Source organism: Taurulus bubalis, assembly GCF_910589615.1.
Source record: "Taurulus bubalis genome assembly, chromosome: 18".
NCBI classification, from domain to species: domain Eukaryota; kingdom Metazoa; phylum Chordata; class Actinopteri; order Perciformes; family Cottidae; genus Taurulus; species Taurulus bubalis.
The window spans coordinates 13,992,189-14,010,743 of NC_136606.1; the positions used below are offsets into that span (position 1 = coordinate 13,992,189).

General features: G+C 41.7%; 1 protein-coding gene across 1 annotated transcript in view; it reads left to right on the forward strand.

Moving 5' to 3' along the window:
• Nucleotides 1–18,555, forward strand: part of ofcc1 (orofacial cleft 1 candidate 1) — a gene marked incomplete at both ends in the record, with an annotated part of 89,511 nt that overhangs the window by 47,151 nt on the left and 23,805 nt on the right. Inside the window, 4 exons of the mRNA XM_079234278.1 lie at nucleotides 1,055–1,200; nucleotides 12,777–13,028; nucleotides 15,659–15,911; nucleotides 16,387–16,550. Coding sequence (XP_079090404.1) covers nucleotides 1,055–1,200; nucleotides 12,777–13,028; nucleotides 15,659–15,911; nucleotides 16,387–16,550 — 815 coding nt within the window. The remainder of the gene's footprint in view (nucleotides 1–1,054; nucleotides 1,201–12,776; nucleotides 13,029–15,658; nucleotides 15,912–16,386; nucleotides 16,551–18,555) is intronic.

Consider the following 18,555-nt stretch of genomic DNA (forward strand, 5'->3'; position numbering starts at 1 on the left):
CGTGGTATGGAACCCAGTTGTCTAATGATTAAGTGGAGTGATCTCCAACCTGCACCAGCCTGGGAGCGCAGGGGATCAGATTTCAACCCTTCAACCTGCAGTGCAGGCCTAATTAAAATGAATTTTCTCCAGGCGACCACTTTGCCCACAGGGCAGGAATCCAGCTATATACGGAATCTGCTCTTAAGGTATTGCATTAAATTTATTGTGGGGAGACACTGGAGAACATTGTGGTTTATATATCTCCTGCATCTTTTTCTCTGTGCTTTCTTTCCCGCTCCTTTCCACCTTTTTATTGTGATCATCACTCTGGAATCCCAGCTTGCTTTGGCAAAGATTGCCCTATGAAAACGGATGGAGCTTTTATGGGGCCCTGCCCATTTACTACTTCCTGGGCCCAGTTCATCTCAGAGAGAGAGAGAGAGAGAGAGGGAGAGAGACAGAGATGGAGGAGAGGAAAAGACAAAAAAAATGGAGAGAGGCAGGGTGAGACAGGGGCGGAAGAAAGAGAGAGGTTGCTTATTCCAACTGTGGATCTCATTAACATACATCAGTGAGTATTTCACAACTTCAAGCAGAAAGGCACTAAGCCCACCCAAGGGCAACACAGGCAGGGCTGACAGGGCCAGGGAAAGCAAGCCGTTAACATGTTGGCGGCTTAACAAATAATATCTGCTCCCAAGTACCTTGGTGAAATATTTAAAGCCTCACTTCCTAACTCCATTTGACTGTGTTTATGACGATGAAGGTAAACGACTTGTGTGGAAGAAAACAGCGGCAGCTGCTCAAATATCACATATTTAACATCACCGTCACTGTACGCACGTTTCCCAAATGAACTCAACTTGAATGATGGCGTGCCGTATGCGATTTCGCCGCCGTTCACGTCTCGTGTCAATTTGAGGCGCGGCTGAGATATAGGAGAGGCTCCAAAGTGCCGCGCACACTGTCACTGTCACCGTGTGCATCCCCCAAGATAAATCCAGAGGCCTGTTTCCTGCTTTGATTACAAATGACATCCGCATGTGTTCTCCCCGATTCCTGCTCCTCACAGAAGAAGCCAATCAAGAAGACAAATAGCTGCGGCCCCAGCATGAGCGGCGGCAGCGCAGCGCCTCGCCAGGCAGGCAAACAGAAGATGCAGCCTTCAACGGAGAACCTCTCCACGGAGGAGATGGAGGAGTATACGTTCTCCCTACAGTAAGTCTCACCACTCATTATCCCGCCTCAGTCGGGCAAAATTCGAACGTTGAAAAAAAAATATTAGAGAGGAAAAAAGCGGGTGACAACGGGTTCCTGTGCCTCACAGACACAGTGATGTGCACGGCATCAACCAGGCAGACGCTGACAACATAATGTGCCGATACAACACCTCCTGTATAGATGTAGTTACATTAGCCAAGTGTCATCCTTTACATTTAGCGTTACGTCTGCTGTAGCTTTAATCTTGCATCGCTCAATTTTAATTTATGAACATAAAAAAGGAATTGTGTGAGACCTCCTTAAGAATGCAGGGTCATTCTACCGTCGATGATGGATCGTGTCTCTACTTTTCTTCACCAGAATTAATACGGACTCAAATGCAAAAAAAAAAAATCTTATTATATGATCAAATTTCATTTTGTGATTTACAGTTTTGAGACCCCAAAAAATATTATTATTCACACTAATTTGGTTTGTAACAATATTACACACAGCCAAAGCAAACCTGTTACGTCACTATGGGGTTTTATTTGTTTCTCTTCCGAACAGCAAAATGCAACAAAGGAAGTTTGGGAAAATTTGTTTTCCTCTCTGCCGTGGCTCACAGCATTTGATTTTAATGAGAAAAACAGGGATGTGTTAAATATAAACAAAGCAGGAAGAAACGCATTTCAAACACCTTGGCCAAACGTGTTAAACGCAACAAGGTGCACCACTGCGTATGCCCACGAAGCATCAACATAGGCTAAAAGCGAAATTGCTTATTTCAACAAAAAAGTCACAGGTATTTGTTTTTATTTGAACGTCAAGTAAATTAAAGGGAGGGGATTACCACACACACTACTACACTAGGGGGGAGAGAGAGAGAGAGAGAGAGGGAGAGAGAGAGAAAAGCAGAGAGAGGGAGCCTCTGTGTGTGAGGGAGACAGAAAGAGAGCTCTCCCTGGAGATTTAAAAGTACCCATGTTTCCTCATTTCTGGGAGTTGGTAATTTATAGCTGCTGGTCACATATTAAACAAGATCAGAGACTACTCCCTGACATCTTCTGAACATACTGGGGGAATTCAAATGATTACCAGCGTATCCTGCCAACAAATGACGACACAGGGACTATCTTGAGGGAGAGTGAATACAAAACGAACACAGAAACCCGGGCAGGCTGCACACAAAGGGACACAATTAAATGGTTTTCACGATTATTCATAGTGCCGCTTTTTACCTCTGAGCAGTCGTCGGGCTCCGTGAGATGAGACATTTCCGTCAGTTATAGGTACGGATTGTATTGAGCTGGAGCCCTGGCGGTTCCCTGGTGCCCTGTGAAGGTGCTGCTGCTATTGATTTTATCTTTACAAGCACACACATTACAGTATCTCTGGGCTGAGGGCTGCTTTTTTGCCCTCGCCTAATCAGAACATTAGAAAGATACGGTGCCAGTTTGGGCTTCCACAGTGAAGTTAAAGACACTGCCGTCTCAAAGTCATACCCACACCCGTCTCTCCCACTGTGCTGTTTGACTTATTCTGGGATTCTCTACATTACCTGAGGACTGACAGAGACGCAGACGAAAGGAATTGTTTACGGATTTTTTTATCTGCCGTAATGATGTCATCTCCATCTCCATCTCCTCTGGCACAGCTCTGTCTGTGTCTTTGTGTGTGTCTGTGTTTGTATGCGTTTGTGCACGTGTGTGGGAGTGTGTTTGTGTTGTGTGTACATCATCTCTTGACTGTCTGTGTACAGTATGTGAGCGCAGGAATGTCTGCGCATGCATGTACTTCATGTGGGATCAGGATTCACACTGCAGTGATTGAGGGATATTACTGCCATCTATTGAGCCACAAGAGATTGAGCTCATTGAAATTTTCATAGGGCGTCACAGTACAAATGGGCAAATTGGATGCTCATGCATTATTAAGCAAACACTTAGTAGCAGTAAGATTCAGTTTCGGATAGTCTGAGAATCACACAAAATATTTAACATAATGCATCCAGAACGTCACAGTCAGGAACACTTTATTAAGTAGAATAAAGAATGAAGCCGGCCGGTGTCTTACAGAGCTCCACAGCAGGAACAGTACCCATAATTACTGCAGGAGAGGAGTAAATATAATGTATGTAGCTGTGTGACCTTTATGCTATGAATGCAACTGAACCGTCTGACAAAGTTATATGTATATATACAGTATATATATCTATTGTTAGGCAACTAACGGTTTATTTTCATCAAATTATATTACAATCAGTCACATACAAGTTGGCACAATTTCTAATATTTTTAACACCTTTAGTGTTAGTGATATAGTGCTTTAAAACAAATAAGAAGTACATATTTGTGGGTTGTTTTAGGTCTCTCCATTCTATATATTTTTATTTGTATTTAATTTAAGGTTTTTCTTTCAGTGGATCAGCTTCTCTCATTTTTGGAGTTAGAGTATTGATTATGTTCCTTTTTAAAATTATTTTAATTAAAGCTCCTGGTTGAATCGCAAAAGTGCAACTATCCCCGTAAAAATAAATACAAGACTGCATGATATGTGGAATCATAATAACCGTAAACCATAAATAAAAATTTCAAAGACAACTCAACGCACTTTTTTCTGCAGGTATTGACTTGGCAAGTCAATTCTGGGCAAATAAAAAAAAAACAGAAGCCAGGAATGATTCTTCTGGTTTTTTTGAGTTCCTATGCTCCTGCTATCTGTTTGAACATGCATACAAGGCTCCTGCCGACCTTCCATCTTATTTGATGTCTACAAATGTAATCTTAACCACCTTTTTTCTCACAGAATAGCACTGAGCAAAATCAAAGCACCTGATTCAATACAGCTGTTGTAATTCGATAGGGCTAATTTAAAGCTTTCGGACAAAGTTTACTCTGCAGATAGGTTACTGCTGCTGGCTTGCATTTAAGCTTTACAAACATTTATTTTTATTTTTTATAATTACTTACTTAATAACAATCACCTATCAGTTGTTGTTTTTAGGAAAACATGTTGCTCCTATTGATTGTTACATAATACAAAGTGTGAATTTCATTCATCCCTGATTATTGCCAATTAGCTTTGTGTCTTACCAATGTCACCCAACTATTTTTTTTTTCTTTTTATGATTTTGACGAGAAAAACCTGTTTTAATCAAAGTCATTCTCACATAGCAATTAGATCTAATTAGTCCAATTATCAAGATTCTAATTACATTGAAATATACCCCCTAAATCTCATATCAATTATAGTATGTGTGACTTGTCCTGATCAGGAGACATGAAGAGAGAAAGTGACAGAGTAAAGACAAGGCTGGATGGGAGGTAGAATAAAAGAAGAGCATCCACATCCTCCTGAGGCCAAATGACTGCAGAACTAAATCCATCTGTCCCAAAAGCTTTTATTTCAAAAGACTCTATGGCCATTTGGGGATAAATGTCACTTAACTTTTATTCATCTTTTTTTTTCATATTCAGAACTATTTTGTTACTGGCAATAATGTCATGATTAGCTACACCCTTGTGATGCATCAGAATAAATACAGGTTTAGCAGTTAGCTTTAGAGGTAAATATCAAACACTATTAACCTGTTATTAAAGCTGTAGAAGCGAATAAAGTGGAAGTAATTATCACCTAGATTCAAATCTGGCCCGACCTGTGGTAGCACAGTCACTCATATGCCAACGAGTGGCAGGCAGCGGTACACAATGACACACACACACAAACGCACACAGACTTGCACAGTATGCTACTGTGGCGGTGCAGTGTGGCGCTGTAGGTGCACCGGCAAAACACGCACACATGCACAGCCTGTTCTTGTTGTGGAGTCGGAGGGAACACACTGACCTAATTTCCCCCAGTTAGCTCGCCTCGTTGGGGACCAACAATCCTCTCCGCCCGTTTCCCCCAACCGAGCCTATCAGAGCACTCACTCACTGAGTGTCTCTGTCGCTATCTTCCTGTGCCCTCCATCTGTTTGAGTCTGCATACTGTACATGCCCAAGTGTAACGTTAGCAGTGAAGTCTGCGGCTACATTGTTCACGGCTGCTCGGCTACAAGCTATCACGTGCAGAAGGCATTGATGACATGCACCCTGCAGTGTCACTCCTTTCCTAAAGAAGAGCCGTTCACTATCGTGGCGGGAGAGAGAGATCGGCCTCCAGTAACAGACAGAGAAAGAGAGAAAACCACCTGAAATAACAGCCAGTTCCAGGCTGTCAATCCCCTGCATGCTGCAGCTACGAATCACAACTCAGTGCAAGGGTCAATCAATTCTGATGTAATGCTGGTTGGAGAGGTGGGTGGAGATGGCAGTGCGGTTCACCCCTGGGTCTCCAGTGCTTTCCTGTGCTGAAGGGGGCAGGAATGTGTGTGTGTGTGTGCGCAAGTGCGTGCGTGTGTGCATGTGTGAAAGAGAGGGCCCCTGGCTACCACGGCCCTGAGTGCACATGTTATGGTTTTCTGCAGCCAGACGCGCCCTGGGTCACTTTGGATCCCACAGACACACACACACATACACAATCTACGTGCTGCTTCCTTTATGGAAATCAGAGCTGTCAGCTCTGTGACAGGCTAATGTTGCAATATGATTGGTTAATCTGCAGTGATGTGGCTGTCAGTCAGAGCTGACTGTAGTCCCATTGGTGGTCTGGGTCAAATGTATGCCTTTCCCACAGACACGTAAGAGAAAGTAGGTGTGTGTGCGCGTAGGGGCGGGGGGCATTTGAGTGATTGCTTGCGATTTGTGCATGATTGTGTGTGTGTGTGTGTCTGAGAGAAAGCGAGGTAGACCAGAGGTGACACCTCCCTCACGCTCTTCTTTTTTCATCTGTAATCACTGGTACCCCAGTCTGACATAAACATATAAAATATATATAAAAAAGTCAACAAACAGCTCCCCAAGATCTTAAAAGTGGATTTGTGCATGCAGATACATGTAAGCTAATTGCACTGTAGCACAAACATGCACTAATGCACTCTGCCCTGTGCAAATAAATATGAACTTTTAGAAACACATTACTGACTGGCAGTTCTAATAATACAACTGACAAGCCGTAGATGTCGATGTAATCAGAATTTTACTCTCACATTTGTGTGTACATGAGCATGATGTCATCCGCACCAACTTTAGCCGCCGCCAGTTGAGAACCCGATCAAGTTTGATCGAAAATTGCACTGACACCCGAGTTAACAGTTTGTCTTGCACTTTGTTTGTTAAGAGGCACACATATATGACGTGAGAGTGGCTCTGTTAAAAACACACTGCCCAACACAAACACGTGGCCCATTCACGGTGTTTTCCCAGCCTCATCTGAAGTCAACCGGTTTAAGAGCCCATTTCATCCTGAAATGACTCAACTGATGCCTAATCTGCACTTCAAGTCAGAACAACTTTCTTCTTTGTCCGTCAGCCACCTAATTGCTCTCTACAGACACACGTATAACACATGGTTTGTCTCTCTGGCTCATAATTATATCCTCTCTACCGATAGTTCTTTCTTTACCTCGCTTTCTCTGCCTCTAATTTACTCCGTCTCTGCCTTGCCATCCTCTCCTCATTCTCTCGCTGTCTCTATCTCTCTGGTGACAATGTCCTGCAGTTATGAGGCAAGGTCAGAGGAGTGAAAGCCATTTAAATACTGATGCAACTCTCCGGAGGCCCATACTCAGCCTCTGCAGCACTCTTCTCTGTACGCTTCACCCAAGTTGATGAATGGATGGATCTCCTTAGAACATTATTTATTTGTCCTGCATTGATCATTCTATGTATTACACATCTACTGGCACCATGTATTCAGTATTTTCTCACTGCCTCAAAAAAGGTTTATAGAGAGAAAAACAACCTGTTCGTCATTGTTGAGGACGTTGGTGGTAGCTGAAGTAGCTGTGTGTGTAACGGATGCCTGGGAAGTCCCTGTGTGTTTGTTGATCCCAGGTGCATCTGCATTTGAAATGTTTCCACCCCAGTTTATGGCGTACCAAGGGACCTGCCATTTCCATGTTTTAATCCCCTCTCGTGCTAAGTCAGGCGCTCCATAAAAACGCCACATGTTGCATGGCAATGAAACAGCTACCCCATGTACACTGAAACTATTCCAAGGTGTACGAGGAGGCCAAAACACATTCTTGCTGGAGGGATTTGTTTGGCCGGTGCAGGAGTCGCAGAACTGGATAATCGCTCATCAAATTTGTGTTCTTGAATGGTCCTTTGGCTATCTTTTTTTTTTCCCTTTCTTTCTTCTGCATTTAAAATATACTTTTACCCACATTACCTTCGTTTTACAAGATATCAAAATTCATGCTAGAACACAAAAACAACTCAAAAAGCTTGTCAAACGATCAAAGCTTCCTCAAATACCTGAGAAGAACATTCTGAGCATGCTCAGTGAGTTTATTTTCCTTTGGCGTTGTTAACATATAGTTAGCAAATGATGTATTTATGTATTTATGCATTTTGATATTTGGTGCATGGTAAAAACTAAATGTGACGTTTTTAAAGATATCCGTTTAAGTGATCTATAACTCTGTTTGCGTTTGGACCAGAGGCCAAAACGTAGAGGAAAACATCTGTTTAAAAAAAAGACCTGTATGAGTGTAGACAGGGCTGAAGAGGTTTGCCAATAAACAATGCATATCAGTGTATTGGACTGGAGACAGCTAGCTTGGCTCTTTCCAAGGGTAACACAATCCTCTCCTCTCACCTCTCAGCTATTATATTAACACAATTGTTGAATCCATGAAAAAATAAGTATAACAAAGGTTATGTGCCGGACTATTTCTTGATTCTGTACTTCCTGCCTTCCCTCTGTTGTAAGGTTGGCAAGCAACTTGACTCCAGGAAGTTGCTGCTAAGCGAATGGTTGAAACAATTGCATGCCAAATTAGTATTAATTAATTAGTATTTTCATCTTCAGTTGATTACACATAGATCAGTGGATCATTTTGTCAGTCACTACCTTACGATATCATCCTCCAGAATGCACAAACCCAAGTTTTGGTTGCTCACATAAAATGTCCCACATCCTACAGTTACCATGGTGTGAATGTTTCTTTTCAGTCCACTTGGTTTCACATTAAATGTGATATAATCATCAATGCAACATTTTTATGAGCTTATGATTCTGTCCCAGTGTTGCATATCTACTGCTAGCGGATCAACAGCACAGAGCACTTGTGGCCTTTTCCTTTGTCCTCATATGCTTGCTTGCATGTGAGAACCTCCCTGGCATTGTAAAAATGAGCAACCTACTAGTCAAACACGGATTCCTAATTTAGTGGAACATTTCTTTTTTCACAGCTTCTGAATATGCTCTCCTCCACTCCCTGTCAGCTGCAAATAATTCTGATAATTTTGTGGTGCATTGTTGCACTTTTTTAATTACATAATGACGGACTCCAGTTCTGCAGCTGAGTCACTGTTCCATAATTCTCTTTTGACTACACCCCAAATACCTGCCACTGTGGTCCCATTTTGTCAATGAAACTCAATTATATGTATTCTTGCTTTGCCAGGGTCTCTGTAAAAATCTCTGCTTATAAAGCCCTTAAAAGGTAAGGTAATTGTACTTGGGAGAGAGAGAGAGAGAGAGAGAGAGAGAGAGAGAGAGAGAGAGAGAGAGAGAGAGAGAGAGCATGCACAAAGTTAAATCTAAATCTGAGGTATCTTTTGTGTCCTTTTGTGAATTTTATTTTCAGTATAAATAAAACTTCTCACCAGATGATATAAAAAGAACTCAATTATCTAAAAGCCTTGCAGGCATATACTGCTGCTTTGTTCAACTTGTTTTTATGCACACACATATTCAAGGTGCTTTGGAAAACGATACCAGCTTAGTAACCAATGATTATCATTTAATACATCTTGTGGGAGCGGGTTTCTTTGTGATTTCCACTTTGTGAGGTTTCATAGCTTCCTGTATTATATTTGCCCCACCTGTGCAAAGCCTGCTAACATTCCAATCATTACGTAAGCTTATGCCTCTCCGTAAATGCAATAAATAGGCAGTTAAAGTTTCTACTGTGGGAATTACTGTAGCATCTGCACATGATTTATAAACTTGGATTGGCAGACATAGTGTGCATTTGTTCATGTTTATGCAACACAAAGTTAACCTGCTCTTCGCCAGGTGGCTCTCCAATGACCACTGCTGTAATGATTGATTTTGGGCTGTCACTAAAGCTAATTTTCTATTGATTCATCTATTGGCCATTTTACAGATTAATCCAAACGATAAAGACGGTAAACTACAGAATCAACAAAGGCTGCCCGTGCTCTGTTAGTCTGTTGTTTGTACATTTGTTTACTTTACTTTGTTTCAAATTAGGTTTCACATGATTTATCTTTTTTTTTTTCAAAGACAAGTCCTCATAACGCCTCAGAAAGGAGCTGCTTGTGTAACCCACAGAGGACAGATGACTGATACACACTCTCACAATCCAAAACAAATGCATTATTAGTATTCTTCAAGAATGACATGTAAACAAAGATGTGGTATCTTCAGTTCTATCTCTCGACACCTAAGATAATCACACTTCCATAATCACCAAGACACTCGTGCATCTGGGCCACTGAGAAAACAATCACGTTATCTGTCAATCTTTTAAGTCTATTTTCACACAATTTTTCTCTTTCTCTGTTTCCCCAGCAGCAAACCGTTCTTAGACTATGTGGGAGAAGATGTGTGGTTTTAGTGCATTTATAAACAATGCCGTCGGCCCAAATAAGAAAGTGACAGAAAATAACTTAATCCTCAAAATAAAGGGATAAATCCAATACTTTAAGTGGCCTTCGACTGGAGGGTTTAAGCCATCAGGGCAATGCAAAGAGGTTCTGAGGGTTACCTCCGCTCTCCTCGGCCCTGGAGCCTCCTCAACATTAATCTGCTATTTAAAGTGTAACACTCTCCTCCCCTCCATCTCTCATTATCCATGTCTGTACTTGCTCTTCACTTTGCGCTATTTTTAAAAGCACAGCTCACATTTGTTGTCATGCCGTACAACGGGACACAGCCTGGGAAAACCAGTCCAGGAGATGATTCTTGCTCTACTGGTTGACAGATATACGCTAGTTAAAGCTGATTTACAGGCTTTGGCACTGTGTGGCAAGGTTTAAGGAGAACGATGAGTCCTTTTGCGACAGGCTTTGATGACATGGGAATGAACAACAAACATATCAAGACTGAGATAATGAGGGAACATCTTCTGGCCCACATATCCCCGAATCATATACTACAATTAAAATATCGTATTATGTGCCAATGCATGCCTGTTGAAATGGTTAGTATCATCTCTGGACCGCTACGCCACATGCTATCAGTCGTTCTGGGGACAAGCTGTGAAACATCCTTCGTTCCTGCGAGATAAAAAGCCCACACCTCCACCCCCTTCCTTGCCTTTCCCTCTTTTTCTGTATTGTACTTTTGTAATTGGAGGTGCCATAATGAAATCAATTCAGTGGCGATAACAGATTTCACATCATGTTACCGGTTTCCTTTGGAAGAGGCCGCTCCATGAAGAAAGGCTAAAAATATTCCCTCTTTCATGCATCATCAATATCTTCATTATATGAAAGATGGGCGTCAGGTTGTATTTGCTGTTTTCGTTTAATGTCACTTGACAGGGGAGCATCTTGCCTGTGTCTGTGACACGCTGCTTTTTTGTCTAGTCTGTAATTCCACTTTCGCAGACACGCAGAAAGCAGTTTTTTACCACCACACAGTGAAGCAAGTCGGGACAAAGCTTGGAACAGAATGGAAGAGCCTTTTGTCAAAATCATAATAAAGAGGCGCGCATTCGCTCCGACATCATCATCCTTCGGTTCGCGTCACACTTCAAAATCTTGTACAAATACACACTTGACGGCAGAATACAGTCGCAGCGAAACTTATTTTTGTTACAGTGACCTCAAAGCCGACATATTCATGTTTGCAATATCTTCTATAATTCAAAAGTGGCTTATTTATCTCAATGTACAGCGTGGTGAATTTAAAGTTATCTTAATTGCCAGTGTCATTCATCAATATGGAGGATGGGGCATGACATTATAAAGAGTTCACACTTTGTTCTTTTACCACATACTGCTGCTCTCATCTAATAGTAAAGTAAAAAACAACAACAACAGTAAACAATGCCTTCAGATGATTTCATTTACATGTAATGAAAAAGCAATAGATGCCAAGATTTCCTCCTACATCCCTGCTGCATATATTATCTTGAATGAGCAGCATCTCACTGACCCCACACAGGAAACCTACAGTGTACATGCAGTGGGATAACACATGCTGTATTTTATAATCTCAACCTGTAACTGACTTTTATGCCAGATGTTTATCCTCTCTGCTCCAGTTTATTTCAGCCGAGCTATGAATATTTAGCAGCCCAAACTGTTGACTGAGCGTTTTCTGAATGAATCTCGAGTTCTCCCACGTGTACTGTACGCTTCACCACGGCTCTCGTGTGCATCCACTAAGGAACTCGATAACTTCAAATAATGTAACACTTCAGAGAGTGTACCCACCTCACAGGAACAGGAAAGATGATCTCTTTTGTTTTCAATGCAGCTGTGTGACGGTTCTTATTTCAGCAGCAACACCAGCTAAAGACAGCACAGCGCTGCATTTTGATGTAAGTCTAGCCTAATTATTTGGTAAGGGGGAGAGGAGGGGGTAACACAATTGATTCTGTTTTTTTCTCATTTTTCGTCTTTAGGCAGTGTACCATTTTCCCTAGATACACACTACAAAGTGAATTCCAACTGTGCTCTGGGACACGGTGGTGAGACACAGGGATGTCCACAGGCAAAGGCCTAAAGTCACACTGTGTGATGCTACCACAGCTCCACTGTACACACCTCCTTTAGCCTCCGTCTAATTACTGCCAGCCAGACGAGCGAGGTCATCAGTGTCTGCTTGTGTTGACATGTTCAAACTATAATAAATAGATTGCAATGCACGTTGTAACTATGCACACTCATTTACTGTACACACACAGACACACACTGTACAGTGTGTTATGCTCGGCTGTTGCCAGCCCATTGTAACATATTTTGAGTATTTCTCTCCTCTCCACTGTTCCATCTGTGCCCTCTATTTGAAAGGGAATAGTTGAGCAGGCCTGACAAAGGGCGGCACAAAGGAGGCAGAGGTGCTGAGGGAAGCTGAGCACTGCTGGAAGGGATTCCTATCTGTTTGTGTGTGTATGTGTGAATGTGTTTCAATTTGAATACTACATTACCCTACCTATTTTTTATTGCATGGATCTTATGATCGCAAACAAATGCTTTTGAAATACGACACGTAATGCACAGAAAAGGAAGTATTGGCACTGAATTGAAGAATATGTACGTAAATATAACTAATAATAGTGTTGACCTTTTTATTTATAGCTGCTGAGGGGGAAAATCTAATGCAAAATATCAGAAATGAAAAGAAGGAAGTATTATTACAAAGACTTTGTAACGTTAGAGGATAACACTTATACATATAATTGAGTTAAAAAAGTTATTTAAATAAATGTTTTTGTCAGAAGAAAAGAAAAAGACAGAAAAATGTGTCATGTACAGTGCGTCTGATTCTTCTCCGACTAAAAACAGATCAGCACCGACTGGCTCCGGCTCCCGCCCGTCACGCCTGTCCGAGCGAGCCCGTCTGGCCCTCCGCATGCTGCCGTCCGAGCTGGGCCTGCCGTTGCCGCGGCAACAACAGTCGCATAGTAGCTGGCGTTGCTCCGTTCGGCAGCTCGGCCTCATTATGCTGCTGCTGGCTTTGATGTGGTTTGTGAGGCTCTACCTGCATTACTGCAGCCAGTGGCTCTACCTCCAGGCCATAGCAGTTCCTGTCAACAAGTGAGTTTGCTTGCTTTGATATCACCCTGCACACACACACACACACACACACACGTTTGGTCGTGGCGTGGGGGGGGATGTACTCACATAGAGCAGGACTACATGAGCACATGCATTGCTGCTGACATAAATTATTTTACAGAGAGGCCAGATACATAGATAACTGAAGCAAATTGCAGAAGCACACACACACACACACACACACACACACACACACACACACACACACACACACACACACACACACACACACACACACTCACCCACGACACATGCATCCAAGCTCAGAAGCACACACACATGCAAAGTACGTTTTGTGAAATGGGATGTGGAGGGGTTAAGGAGCAGAGGAGAGAACGAGGATGTGCAGTGTGTGCGAGTGTGTTGGCAAACATGCGCACACACTGGATATGCCCAAATTATCTGTTTGGAATCCCCCCATTAACATTTTAACAAGACTCTCTCAATATTAACAAACCATTTGCTGGGGGAGTTTGTAGATTTCACCACAAAGAGTTAAGTCCCAACAGGCTACATTATTTGGAAGGAATTTATTGTTATTATTTGGTACACAGCATTGATAAAAAACAGCAATAAGATACCACAGAACTGTTAAATCACATCTCAATGGCATATGGTGCTGATTTAATTCATCACAATAAAACAAGCTGGCTGCAAACATGCATATAACCCCTTTTTTATTACAATAACATGGGGCTGCAAACATCACGCATTAAATCATCGAAAGTGATAGAGGGAGGCTGAGGGAGGGGAAAAAAAGTGGCAGAATAAAACACAAAGGATGGACTGAGGGGGTGGATAGGAGGTGAAAAAACTAAAAATGCAAAAACAGAGGGGGTCAACGTCGGATGACAACTTCCACATGTCCAAATCTGCTGCTCTCCCTCCAAGCACTTCTCTCTCCATGCAACGGCCAGAGCTGGTGGTGCCCAGAGAAAGAGAGGGAGAGAGAGAGAGAGAGAGTCAGCGTGGCTGGTGCGTTGACAGGCCTCCCTCCCTTCTTGTTTTCATCTCACTCTCTAACTCGCCCTCCCTGTCTCTCTTTGCCACCTTCTTCCCTCGGACATCATTGGACAGCCGAGTGCCCAGGGGCCCCGGTGTTGCTTCAGTCACCTTTGAGCTCACCTTTCCTCCTTTTTGACATAACTAAATTAAATGCAAAACTACTCATTATGCACCCAGGCATATGCAACAGTCAGTGATGTATATTATTATATATTATATTATTGGCCTTTTATTGCTTTTGCATCAATACCTATATAGCATTTTGGTTGCTGAGTCAGGTAGGGCCAACGTTCTTGTTTCTCCCGTTGGGTGGTTAAGAGTACTTTATTACAATATATAATACAATGTATTAGATGTTCATGATAGGTTTTCAAGAAAAATTAAATCTGCTAAATAACTTTCAAATGATTAGTGTGCTGTAAAAAGTACAATATTTCTCTATCAAATGCAGTGGAGTGGAAGTAACATGACATGAAAATACTCACATAAAGAACTAGTAACCTGTTGTTTTTGAGTAGATTTACTTAGTTTTCCCCACCGATCAAGGTCCGCATTGCCTGACAATAGCACTGCACGTGCTGAGACCATTACATAAGTACCTGTACATCCAGTTTGGAAATTTTCAAATATCACATTTGAAGAGACACCGAATTTGATTTCATATGGAATGATGCTGCCAATGTCAAAACGCTGTTAGAATTTATTGAACGAGAAGGTTTTATTGTATTATATCAAGATTCCCTATAAATGAAATATTCCCCTGTCATTCTTTGGAATTAGATTTATCAGGGCAATTTATCTGGAAAATATAGCTCTACAGTGTTAAAAATAACATTGCACTCTCCTGTCTGTACCGGTCATTCTGTGAGGTAATCTCTGTGCTCTAAAGGGACTTCTGGAGGAACGAATCTCTGTGTTAGGAGTGTTTTTCTCCGATAAAACACCAATGGACCTCCACTGTCAGATTAATGGACAGTATCTGAGAGAAACTGGACTGTTGGAGCAAATCAGATGGAAATTAATGAGCAAAAACTGGACCTCTCCTCTCCCACCACTGGCTCTACGTCCTCCTGACTGATGGGAAGATTAAGAAACTCATGAGGCTTGCGGTAAATGGGGAGTCTAACTTACAATAGGGCGCTCAGATATGCTCTCTCGGGGAACAGCACAGGTGTCAATAATGTTACTTGTAGCTTGTATACATTTTTGATACAATTTTTTTTTCTTCATTTTTATATATATATATATATATATATATATATATATATATAGGAATTAAACTAAAAACAAAACAAACAAAAATACATAGGGTGAAATAGAGTATCTTATATTATTTAGTTTTCTTAAATATTACACATGACCAATAAAGCAGAACATGCCAACAAAACAGCAAATTACAATGTTAATTGTCATCAGACTAATTAACTATGATTGCATCAACCACAAACAATATAACATAGTGTGTGAATCGCTGGAACCAGTTGCCCTTGAGCTGCAAAGCATCACAAACACAAATATACAAGACACATATTGACACATACACATATTTCACACTCGCATACCCGCATCAGAGCACATCACCCACCTCCGTCCTCCCCTTGCAGATTCCAGTTCCACGCACACACTGTGGACCTCGTTTACCAGAGTTCTTTGCTCCACACCCGGGAGGAGCTGGCGATGGTGGTGGTGGGTCCCCTGACCTTGAACGCAGTAACGTTCCTGCTGGTTCTGATCAGATGGGGCTGTCAACAAATATTTGGCTCACTCCCTTCCTTCACGTCAAAGTTTATCATGGCTCAGGGAGTGTGGACAGTCCTCGACCCCCTGGCAGTCTTTGCAGTGGATGCCGTCCTGGGGGTAAGTCACTTAAAAATAACTTGGACACTTGTGCACTTTAAATAGGAGTTCACTTTATCTTGGCAAAGTGACTTTAGATTACAAAAAAGGGGGAGGGGAAGAGGGTGAGAAAGAAAATGTGCAAGGTTAGATGGGTGTCTTTTTTGTTCGTGGCTGGGAATTTGTCAGTGAGGAAGACTGCAAATGATTTAGACTGTTCACAGTTAACCAGAGGTGATGTCTTCATCAGATCCTAGCTAAATGTCATTGTCTGACTAACTCTTTATATGTCGTGCTAATTACTAACAAATTAATCCAAACCTTTGTTAACTTTCTGCTTTTGAAAAGGCAGCAATATAAGTGAAACATATGCGAAACTTAGTCCCTGAGCCACCAGGTGATCTTCCTTTGATCCATCTCTGTCCTGGACAAGAGATTGAGCCTTTTAACAGTTATAGATGTTTGTTTGTTTTTCTTTCAATCTCTGTCTCCTCAGCGTCTCGCCTACAGCCCAGACACACCGGTGGGTGACGCAGCTAAGCTTTACTGGCACTTCTACCGGGTCGACCAATCAGGTGCAGCCGGAGTGGTCATCACTCTCTTCCTGTACGCGGTCCTCTTCCTGCTCTCCATAACCATCCTCTTCATTAACATCCTCAGGTGAGGGACACAGTGAGGTGCTGACCTGATCCAATTCCTATCTTTTGGCAAACTAAAAAGGGATTTGGTCCCTGTCTTGCTGTCACTCTATATGACAGCAAAGTAACCTGCTATGAGCCAATCTTCTGGAAGATATTAAATGCACCCAATTTGGCTCTTGCTTTAAGAGCAACATAGTGCCAATGCATGTCAGTAAACGTACCTGAGCATGTTCATAAATCCATTCTGGTTCCAGTGGTTCCTTCTTTAAACTCTTGCTCATTCAGCCCTAACCTTCCTGATGTCCAAAAAGCAGCTCTTGCTGGGAATTATCATTTGGGTATTTTTGAATTGACACAGCTTGTAGACCTATTGTAAGACCAATAAAAGGGGAAAACCCTAACTGAAACCCCTCCAGCCCTCACCAGCGTACTACTCTCAAGCACTGGTTCAGAAATGACTCTCTCACCCCCACAGCCGCGTGCCATGTTTCACTAGTCCACCAATTCCTCCTCTCCTCTGACCACAGACAAGCACATAAAAAAAGAAAAACATTTAAATGAAAACAAATGTTGATCTAATCCATTTTGATTTTATAGTCGCATGGAATTACTTATGCAGCTATGCATCAACCTCACACATCTACACACGCACACACACCACACAGTTGCCTTTTTTGAGCGCACCATACTCTGCAATTGGTTGGAAAAACAGAAAACGTTCCTAATTCAAAAGTTAGATGCGTTTTAATATAGCGTGAATATATAACCCCCTTACATTATCCGGTTAGGCTGAATGTTTTGCATGGCTGGTATCGTTGTAGGTTTCATACATATTGAAATAGACTGCATCTGCATGGTGGTGCACACGCATACTCTATTTTACTATTTTACTTTTTTTTAACACATTATTCCTATAAAGTCTTCATTTGCTTTATAGAGCTGTTCGAAGATTTCAAATAACTGTTGAGTCAAATTTTGAGTGTTTTTCTCTGACAGGTGTCACTGCATTGCAATGGGAGGGCAGACTTAAACATGCACAGCAGAACCACTAATTCAAAATGTCCAGCTTTAAGGATGACTATTGCACTTTTTAAATAATAGAAGGACATCATTTTTCCCAGGATGGAAGTGAAAAAAGCAAAAGGGCGGATGATAAATTACTGAATAATGTAACTCAGTGTTCATCCAAGGTGTGTTCTCCCACCCTCATATGAGACCAAATCCCATTAACGGCTCAAAATGTAAGAAAACCCTTATTGAATTAATCAGTTTGAGATTGGCGGCCGAGGAGAGGGTGCCATCTAATTTCAGTAAGCGGGACGCTTATCGGGCTCCAGCTAAATGGACAATATTAAAACAGCAGCCGGGAATAATGACTTCTGCCACTCAACCGCCACACGGGTTTGTATTGAATGTAGGCCACGAGGCTGAAGCAAAGCTGATAATTTTATGGGTTACAGTTTCCTATTGGCTGCAAGGAAGGGGCTCTGACACAGAGCGTGACCTATTTCTAAAAAAATCCCTCAGGCTATATGTATAGATAGAATGGACTGTTATCCTTTTTTAATTACATTTTAGGCAGCCTTTATTCACTGGCTGCAAATATACACATCAGTGATGTGTTTTGAATCTCTATCCTCTTTGAAACTTCATAAACACCAAGTGAGTGATGTTGCATTGATGTTGGGGTGGTTACATTCAAATGATTACCAGGTTCAAAACCCAAAGAAAAAAATACTGGATTTGCATTCCCTTATGTAATTTATGTGTTTCTCAAGCTTGCATGTTTCTAAATGTAAATACAGCATTCAGTTTCAGCATTGACTATAGGTAAAGGGGCAGGAAGACCCCATAGCTATACAATAGCCAAATCACTCATTGATCATCATCAAAAATGCTCTGATTGGCTATTACATCTTGTAAAATTCATGTGTTTTGGTGTGCGATTGGTTGGACACTCTTTAACTTTTTGCATTAAAAGAGTAATGATAAAGAGCATATTCAGTGGTTTAATTTAGTCGAAT